The sequence below is a fragment of the Crocodylus porosus genome, unplaced genomic scaffold (genome assembly GCF_001723895.1).
Source record: "Crocodylus porosus isolate Cpor-Errol unplaced genomic scaffold, CroPor_comp1, whole genome shotgun sequence".
Lineage (NCBI taxonomy): Eukaryota > Metazoa > Chordata > Crocodylia > Crocodylidae > Crocodylus > Crocodylus porosus.
In genome coordinates this window covers 73,411,029-73,421,268 of record NW_017728947.1, presented here as the reverse complement: position 1 = coordinate 73,421,268, position 10,240 = coordinate 73,411,029, and the positions used below count along the sequence as shown (strand labels likewise).

The following is a 10,240-nucleotide window of genomic DNA, read 5'->3' as shown; positions in this document are numbered from 1 at the left end:
CACCTTGCTGTGGCTGTTTGACCCCAGTACTCTTTTCTGCCATGGCAGGGGGTCAGACTCAATGATCTGCTCAGGTCCCTTCCAACCCTACAAACTATGAAACTTGTTAATTCTAGCATGCAACCAGTTCCACTGAAGTTATTCATACAGAGAAACGTTAACATAAATGCTTAAGTGTAGGCAGGGTCAAGGCATAAATTATTAGGATACTCAAATTAAAGTATAAAATAGCCTAGGGGTCACACCACAGTTCATCACTTTTTAAAAAGTGAAATGTAGTTGAATTATAAAGGAGAAATAAAATTTTGCACACTGCTGACCCGTGTGAAAGTAGTAAATATTTTGCATTTTTCATTTTGTAAAATATGTAAGCTTGGGCCATATGTGAACTGTGCTACAGGTACTGCTCTGAAAAATATTAAGTGATTCATTAACAGGAATCACTTGATGGAGTAACTGCAAGGGAAATAAATTTCTTACCCTTTTTAGTCATGAGGTCTATTACAGATATCTAACAACCACAAAAGAAATATATATGCAAAATTGACATGAGTGTATCTGCTCTCCTATTACCTTCAAGTCAGGTTGCAAAGCTCCCCTATTTTCTAAGGCATTTGGGAATGATAAAGATATGAAATTAAAAAGATAATGAAAAGTACTGTGAATATTTTAATTTTAAACAGTTCAGCAGATTATGGCCTAGATCCTGTTCTGCCTCTAAGAACAGGTTCTTATGAGTTTTTTTACTTTTCTGAATCACAAAATGTAAGGTTTTTTCACTTTGTGCAATAGGCACAAAACACTAAGGTGCCTAGGTTTCTTACATGTCTCCATTTTCTGGTTTGGAAAGATCCTGAGGCAACCAGATTTGGAGTATTGTGCAAGGTAAAACTATTTAGAACAGCCTCCTAGATGTTTAACTCCATCTAAGTCATGTGTGATCAATTTCTGTCTGGGAAGCAAATAAACTCTGTGCAAGGCCGCCAATTTATGAGGCAGGCCAAAACCATACTAAAGAGACTGAATGTCACTGAGATGTTGATGACAGAGAAGGACCCATTCACAATAATCTAGTGGTTAGAGCACTTGCTCAGGAAGCAGATCTAGGGTCTAGGCACTCTTCAGCCAGAGGAGATTTGGATTTACATCTCCCACTTCCCATGAAGATGCCCAAAGCGCCACGTGTGGATCAGATCCTATATCCCTCCAGCTGAAGATAAGCTACTGGGCGAAAAGGAAGGTAAGAGTCATGGAACCAGGAGGAAGGCAAGCAAGAAAGAACCTGACTGTCACCTAGAAGAGTGAGCATTCTCCTGGTATCTTGGCCACTAATGTCAAAGCTGTTTAGGCATTGTACCTGATGGCTATATAAAGCAAACTGTATGAAGAACTGTCAAAGAGTACCTAGGCAACCAGTCTCAGAAACCAAAAATGACTAGACATTATGCTAGCCACCTCATTTCCTTGTGTGCCTTTAATACCAGAAACTGGCATTTTATTACAGTAGTCATTGAATGCCTAGATGCTATACAAACATGCCTTAAAAGACAGCCTCTGCCACAAGTATGCAAATATGTAGAAAATCACTATTTGCATAAAGGTTTGATTTAACCATGCTTTCTTTCTTCAAATGAGACATTCTAGAATTTTAAAGGTTTGTTTCAGCTTTTTGTAATTGTTTTTAAGCCTCTTTTTGTTATAGGGATAAAATTTGTTATATCAGACAAATTTTGTAATCAACTTACTTTTTCCAAATCCTCCATAGCAGATTTTAACTTGCCTAGCTTCCTGTTTATTGCTCCACGTCTACAATAGTGAAATGCTGAGGAGTTTCCTTCCTTCTCTATTAGGAGTGTTAGTCTGCTAATTTCTGCTTCTAAATCTTCAATATTAACAACTTCATCTTCTACCAGAAAAGGTTTAATTGAATCAACTAGTTCTATTTCTAAATTTGGCTTTGTTTCTTCTCCAGAATCTGTTTTTTTAGTTTCTGTTTGTATTTTAACGCCTTTTTCTTCAGAAGGACTCCTGCTTGGAGGGAAAGTTTCATCGAACCAGCTATACCAGATTTCTTTGACCCACTCACGAACACCAGACTCTTCTGGAATTCCTCCTTTACTTCCTGCAAACTTTTCAAAATCTAATAAACGAGGAAGACTGGGACTTCGATAATATCGGACCGATGGAGGTACTTTGATACAATATTTACGATGTGAATGAAGGCTTCCAAGGGATACAGATCTGAGTCAGAAAAAGATGTTAAAATTAACTAGAGGATCTTCAAGTTATACATATAACATGGTCAGGATTTGACAATCAATAACTTTTCAACTAATAACAAAATTGTTTTAATGAACAATACTTGTATATTTTTTACCTAACCATTAGTAAAATAAAATAAAATAAAATAAAAATAAATCACAAGCAAACACAAATATACTCTATTTTCATCTGTGGTGCAAGTCTTCCCACAGTAGTAACATCTCTGCTCTGGAACTCCCTCCCCCTTGTGGCCCACCAGAGCCCAAGCCTGGACGTCTTCCAGATGCACTGCAAGAACCTTTTTATTTGTGCAGACATCTAGAAAGCAAGGTAGTGTGGTTACTATTTGGGGAGTTTTTGTTATATACCTTATATATCTTATTTAATATTTTACTTGCTTTTAGAAGTTATCTTGTCTTTTATTGTAAGTCACTCTGAGGCTTTTTTTGAGAAGGGCAGAATATAAATCTAATGAATAACTAACAGCATTCAGCATCTAGTTCCCCCTCCTGAAATGTTCCCAATTTAAACTAAGGACAAAGCTAGGCCTGAGAAATAGACAAGTTCAAGAGCTACATAACAACCTAGATAACTAGATTAAATACATGAATTATAGATACTAATGGGATTCTAAGCAGGCCAACAAGAGTGTGTGTCTAGGCACATCAACCAAATTGTAAGATGTGAGAAATTAATCTCCAAAAGGTCATTTCCAAAACTAGGCCCATAATGAAAGCTTCTTTGTAAAGATCACAGATAGCCTCTGAGCTGGAAGCCTTAATAATGTTCAACATCAAAATCTGCTCTATGTCTGATTTAAGACCTATTTCAAACTATTCAGTGACAAAGAAACACTGCAGTCTTTAGCAGCTAAGCTAATCTTTAACACAAACAATGTTATCCCTACCACCAAAGAAGGGAGTGCTAAGATGGAATGTAGAGATAATATTTTATATTTTTCCAGACACTTTCATTCCAAAGAATCTTATTTTCTCAAAATAAAACAAAACTAGACACATATAAAAACACTAAAGTACAGCCACTTCTGAGTGAAGGCCATACAGCATACCACACAGAAATGGAGAACCTTAATCTTAATAAAAGTGCTATGAAAACTCTCATCTCAAAAAGCATGTTTAAAAAGTTACTTTCAGAAAACTGTCATCATGTTCACCCAAACTAAAGGCATCATGGCAATAAGCCACACTGCTCAATTTAGACAGCTTTTTAAGCCAAGGCAAAAAAAAGAAATGTTGACATCATAAGAACCTGTGAAAAGAGAATCGCCAATTAGCTAAAAGGTAAAATGGATTGAAGGATCAGGACTCAGTATCACTATATATGCAATCAGTGCATACTAAAAAACACTAGAAGGTGCATAAGCAAGTACTTCTCCCACACACATTTAATGCAACAGTAAAGATGAATAACACTTAAGACCTAGTTTGTTATCCAATCACTATACTAAAAAGCAGGTTTAAGCAAAAGTATTAACATGCTTTTATTGCTTCTGTGGCACTTTAATCCCTGATTACCTCCTGAGGTCACATCTCTTTTTACCTCCATCACAAATGAATAAGATAGTGATAACTAATAGATTTGAGCGATCTATGCATTCAAACAGGGTAAAAAGATGGAACTGCTTTCTTGGATGTAATCTGTGCAACTAACAGGACAAAACAGCCTAGGATTTCAGTTCCCTGTAAACACAAAATTTCTTGTTGTTCTTTCAGAGGAATGCAGTCTGATAGTTTTAGCTGTACTGTTGCAACAATTAAGCTAATCTTCTGGCATGGACACACAATATTCAACCTTCATTACCAGCTGAGTACCACTGTCCTCAAAAAAAAGTTTATCATGCCCTTTAAATAATTTCTAAATTTGAGTAATACTTGGCATTCAAAAAGTGGAAAAAATAAGTAAAAGATGACAATTGATTAAGTTATTTAAAAATATATATTAATTAAAGAAAACCTTTCAAGATTCTTTGGGGGTTGATTTAATAACTGAATCACAGCTTTCAATTTTGTAGAGTCTATTATCTTCTTTGATCTCTTTGATTTCTTTCTTTTTGGAAAAACAATGTATTTAATCCCAGCCTCTCGCGCTCTCTCAGCAAGAACAATGTCATTCTCACTGTCTCCTTGTCTGGTCACAGATGGCTGTTTTTCCACTGGCATTTCTGTCAGTACTAACTGAGGGTCATCATAGTTTTTATTCAATAGATGCTTAGTAGGGAAACTTTTCTCACTCTCAGTCTCAACCTTTAGCTCAGATATCCGTTGCTTCATAACCTTCATCTCTTTCATGCTGGTTTTGAAATTAGCTGACATCTTTAATTTTGTTTTTTCTTTGAAATCAGCCATCTCTGGTGCTGAGACCGATCTTTTAATCAAATTTATCTGTTAGGAGGAAAAAAAGCTAGTTTTATTTGATATTCATTTGAAATAAGATTTATATATTCCAATTGCATAGTCTGAATGAAATGTATATTAATATTTTATTTGAAAACAAGGGAAAAGAAACTGTTTCAGTGAGACTATGCTATGCAAAAAATTAATTCAAAGAAAACACAACATTGTATCCAGAGTCATCAGAATATCTTTCGAAGTATGTGTGTCTGAACAATACTGAAGGCTGCCTGCTGCTGGCTGGCAGGAGAGACAGCAGGAGACAGGGAAGGGAGGAGGGCAGCAGGGCAGGAAAGGAGAAGTCTCCCTGGTGCAAAGCCCAGCTCCTAGCACAGCTGTTCCTGCAGCTTAGGGCAGGAGCAGCTCTGGGACTTCCTCCTGCCTGCCACTCCAGCTGGGATATCTGAGGACACACTATGCAGGGAGGCCCAGCTGCTGGAGACCACAGGAGCAGCAATGTGCAGCCTCCTCCTTTCCTGTGGGGAGGGGAGCTGAGCAGGGAGTAAAGCTGCTGCTGCATGCTGCTTCATGCTGCCCCTTTCCCACCTGGGCTCCCTATACAGCCATTTCTCCCAGCTACCAGCTGTGATACTCTATTCTAAAGTGAGGCTTTGTGGGCATGTCTATACATACATTAAATGCACCATTGCTACTTCACATGAAGTTTAGTACCTCTAATATGAGGTACCAACTAAATGTGCAGTAGCCAGCATTTTTGTGATGATTAATGTGCAGTAAAATTAGTTTACTGCACATTAGTGTATTAGCATGGCTTTTACTATAATTAAGAGTCTTGTGTAGATGTGCCCTGCTTTCCCCATGATGAATGTGGGAAACATCATCTTGGAATCACGTAAATATGGCAGGTTACAAATAGAAACTCTTGGCATACAAACTAAAGGACAATTACAGCCTATACTGTCTGCCTAACTACCTAAAAAGTAAGGAGAAATGAAGCACTTGTTAAACTAAACAAGACTGTAATGTGAAACTTTATAATTATAACTAATATTTTTCAGCTTAATGCTTAGTTCTGGACAATTCCTAAAAAATAATTAAATTTACATAATAAATATAAAGGACCCATGAAAGAGATAGTACATCCATTTTCAGCTCGTTTTAGCAATGATTAAAAGTACCGGTCTTAGAAATGTCAACTTTCATTTTAGATAGTTTATTCCCAATGAAAAATAAAATGTATTCGTTCTTCATCTTATGAAGTTCTAGACTGCTTAGAACAGCAAGATGTATGCAGGTTTTCTTTAAGAAAATAATTATTTTTATAAGCATGCTACCATTTATTCACTACAGAAATGTTTGTATTTAATCACTTGTATGCACTGGTTTTAAAAAGCGAAGGCCCCTACCGGATGTGCAGGTAAAGACATGATGGGATCTGATGCATTATCCACACAATTGCATTTCCTGCCATGCCGCACATGGATGGCAGGAGGTGTAATTGCAGGATCAAGCATCAGATCCCATAACACCTTATTGCCAGTACAGGGGGAGCCCAGGATCACAATCCCAGACTCCTTCTGCAGCAGCAGGTAGCAAACTCAGATGGCTGAGAACCCCCTCAGCTGACAGAGCCCTGTGTCATGTGGCATGGTGCTCTCTCACAGCTGGGAGCCCCCTCAGCTACAGGCTCCCAGCTTCAGGGATACATGGTGTACCCCCATGGCTAGGAGCCCTATCAGCTGTCAGGGCTCCCAGCCACAGGGACACACTTGGCCAGACATTCAATTAATGGTGTAATAGGAACCAGTCACAAAGTTATTACACATTTTTTATAGAATAACTGTGTGGCTTATTCCTTGCTTTATGACACTATTAATTGCTTTAACATGTGGCTGGCTCTCAACCTAAGATGTGATTAACTGGTTAATCATGTCTTAAATATAACGTCTGGCAGGGTCTTCAGTATAAGAATGAATGCTCAGCTAGTTTATTTCTTATTTTATTCTCTTAGCATGAATTAATGAAGTATACATAGCAAACTGGATAAAATAGGACTGCTATTCACAGGAACACAAAAGTCTAGTATTTTAAAAACCATCAATAAATAACCAAAATTGGAGATTTGTCAATTTAAATCATGTAGTGCATGTCTATACATGCCTCTTCTAAGAGGAGTTAGTCTAAAATCACCATTTTTAAGGAGCATTAAGGGCACGTGTCATAAAGCAGGTATCAAATTTAGGAAGGAATAGCCAAGTTGCGTTAGCCCATGTGCAGATGTGCTAATACACATTAACATGGTGTGCATCAATAGCCATGTTTACACATGTATTTACAGGTGCCTAAACTTAATGTACCTTTGCTTAAGGCACATTAAGGTGATTTGGGTGCACATCTACACATGGATATGCTAATACATATTAAGGCACATTAACTTTAGGCGGGAATAGCTAAGTCGCATTAGCGCACATGCAGACATGCTAATGCGCATTAACGCACATTGACACACACTGTGTTAATGCACATTAGCATGTCTACCCATGCACTAAGACAACTTAGCTATTCACACCTAAATTTGATACCTACTTTATGCAGGTATCAAATTTAGGCTCAAAAAGCCTTAAGTCAGCATTTTTAATGCATATTAAAGGCACGCATTAATGCGCCTTAAAAATGATTTTAAACTAAGCCCACTTAAAAGAGGCATGTGTAGATGCGTCCAATGGATACACATTGTGTGAATGTGTATTAGCGCATTTGCATGTGCGCCAATGCAACTTAGCTATTCGTGCCTACATTCAGTGTGCTTTAAAGCACATTAGCGCATCCACTTGTAGATGGGCGCCTAAATCGCTTTAATGTGCCTTAAGTAAAGGTTCATTAAGTTTAGGTGTGCATAAATACACATGTTGACATACCCATAATTTATTACTGCACTGAACTTTAATTGCTGGCATTACGTTTCCCACCGTCTTTGGAAAAGTCAGGTACAACTCAGTTTAAAACTTTAGTTTTCATGAGGTGTGTACAAATTTTAAATACATACATATAAATATTGCTCCTATAATGCTCTTAAAGTAAAAATCTTGAACAGGATAAAAGATTGCTAAGGAAAATATGCCTAATGTTTTGTTGCCTTATGCTATCTGAGAACCAAAACTATAATTTATATACTGCTATAATCAGAGTCCTATATGGTGCATGGCACTTTACAGATAGAAACCATGACAATGCTAGTGTCCAGAAATATTTAGAATCCAAGAAGCTGATCCTGAAAATCTTTACTCAAGTAACTTGTACCACTTGCTTTGGATTAACTAGATGAGTAAGAACTGCTCGCATGAATGGGGATCCTATCCAATTTTTTTGTGAAGTCAGTAGGAGGCTCTTAGTATAGGGCTCCATTCTTCTGTTGTTAGATTGGAAGATTCCATTCAATCAACCCAAATTAAAGTTGTTTTTCAAATGATCTCATTTTTTAAATTAAGGGAAAAACATTTCCTTCCTAAAGTTAATTTTAAACATTACTTATACAATGTTGTGCTATAACTCTTTTTTATTTTACTGAAGACAGAAACAACCAAGCATCAAACAGATAAGATTGGTCTATAAAAACTAACAAAATCTAGCAAAAGTTATAGTACCTTTGACTCTCCAGTGCTAAAAAAATCTGGCAAGGAATGGCATCTTCTTACAATGGTTTTTGTCTATAATTAAAACAAAATGCAAAAATGGAGACTTCACATTTACTGTTCTTGATAACATAGTTTTCAATAAGAACAACACTTGTTTATGACAGATTCACTGTGTTAGTACTAAGATGCGGATTTAAGCAACAGCTGCATTAGTGAAACTAAATTATAAATGCAAACAAGAAAAAGAAAATGTAAGCAGTCATGCTGCAGATATTTTATATTATCAATATGGAGTTTCACATAGTTCCATTTATTTGTATGTCTGCACAGTACTGCATTGTACTATGTGGAGATGCACAATACATTTTCCTAGGTACTGCAGGTGATATAGCCATGTTAGTATAGCACTCCATCTGGTTTAAGCAGCCCTGCTAATGTTGCTATCCTGTTTCTGTTACCTGAGCTAGCTTCTTTTAACCTAGCTTGAGTATCTTTGCAGGTACTACATTGTGCCATGTTCTTTTTCCTATGTTGTAAAAATGCATAGCAGATAGATAGATAGATATAAAATGATGCAATTAAGGATACATCAGAACATATCCCATCCATCTTAAACCTTGAAAGTTCAAAACATTAGATTTTTAAAAAAATATCTCCAACTTTTCATTCTACCTTCATACTGCTTCCATTGCTGTCAATGAAATGTCCAAGATTCTAGAAAGTATCCACTTCATTTCCAGCAGATGCCAAAATTCAATACAGGAAACCCTCAGTATCACAGGATTCAATACAGGAATTCAATACAGGAAACCCTCAGGATCACAGGAACATATCCCTCACAAACGGCAAGGGTCACCTATATATATATACCCTATCTTCATATAATTCAGAGCTATCCTACTGGGAGCCCACAGGGTGCATGCAGCCCCTAAAGGGTTAACATGCTCTGTCCTCAGCCTCCCACCCAGCTGTTACTGCTCCTACCACTCCAGCTGCAGCATTCATGTGCTTAGTGGAACAGGGCCAAACTGTACCCACCTACACATGGTGCAAAGGGTGGTGATGCACCCACCCACACACATGGAATGAAGTTTGTGGAGCCCATACTCGCAACTAGTGTGACCTCTATGGTGTATGCCCCTGCTGGTGCAGCTCATGGGCATATGACTGCCAGCCACTGACAAGTGGGATAGTCCCCACCTAATTAATAACCTTATGCAAAATCTTAATAGCAACCTTGTATTGTTATAGCAAGAGTAATAATAAAAATTATTAACATGCCGTCAATTAATTTGGAAAGTTATTCTATTCTATTTTAATGTTGCCACTAAGGCTTTGATCTGGGCATGGAGCTGGATGAAGCTGAAGTATACACTGTTTTTTTGTATGTGCATACCAATGAAACATTCTTCCTAAAGCAATTGTCTCAGCAAAAGTTTTTATGCCTCCTGAGCTCCTGGTTAGACGAAAATATACATGGAGGTCATCAAAAGCTTGTCCTCAAGGTCACATTCTAATACATCCTATTTTTTTAGTGATGAGATGCATTAATTAAGATGTTGTTAACTATGGCTTTGCACTGAATGATATAGAAAGGAACAAGGCATAGTGTCCCAGACACGGGAAAAGGACAAAGATGCAAAGGATGAGGTTTACTTATGCTGCAACTCTACTACCTTGAGAATTTTATCAGTTGTCCCAGATAACTCTGACAGTAACTCAAAGTGCAGGTCATAATTCCTTCCTTAATTGTTTTCACCTCATGGAGTTACTGGGAGCATCTACACATGCTCCTGACTGCACAGTTGTTACTGCAGTCATTTAGTACTCGCTTGAGCAGCCGTTACTGTGCAGTCACAGTGCCACACGAGTCATTTCCAATAGTTTCATAGTAGCTAGAGTCGGAAGGGACCTAGGTAGATCATCTAGTCCGACCCCCTGCCTTGGCAGGAAAGAGCACCGGGGTCAGAT

The 10,240-nt window shown here is 37.6% G+C and overlaps 1 protein-coding gene across 1 annotated transcript in view; it reads right to left on the bottom strand.

Moving 5' to 3' along the window:
- Positions 1-10,240, bottom strand: part of TTC6 (tetratricopeptide repeat domain 6) — a 123,084-nt gene that overhangs the window by 77,650 nt on the left and 35,194 nt on the right. The window contains exons 11-13 of the mRNA XM_019551126.1: positions 8,279-8,341; positions 4,237-4,664; positions 1,746-2,241 (exon numbers count right to left, since the gene is read on the bottom strand). Coding sequence (XP_019406671.1) covers positions 1,746-2,241; positions 4,237-4,664; positions 8,279-8,341 — 987 coding nt within the window. The remainder of the gene's footprint in view (positions 1-1,745; positions 2,242-4,236; positions 4,665-8,278; positions 8,342-10,240) is intronic.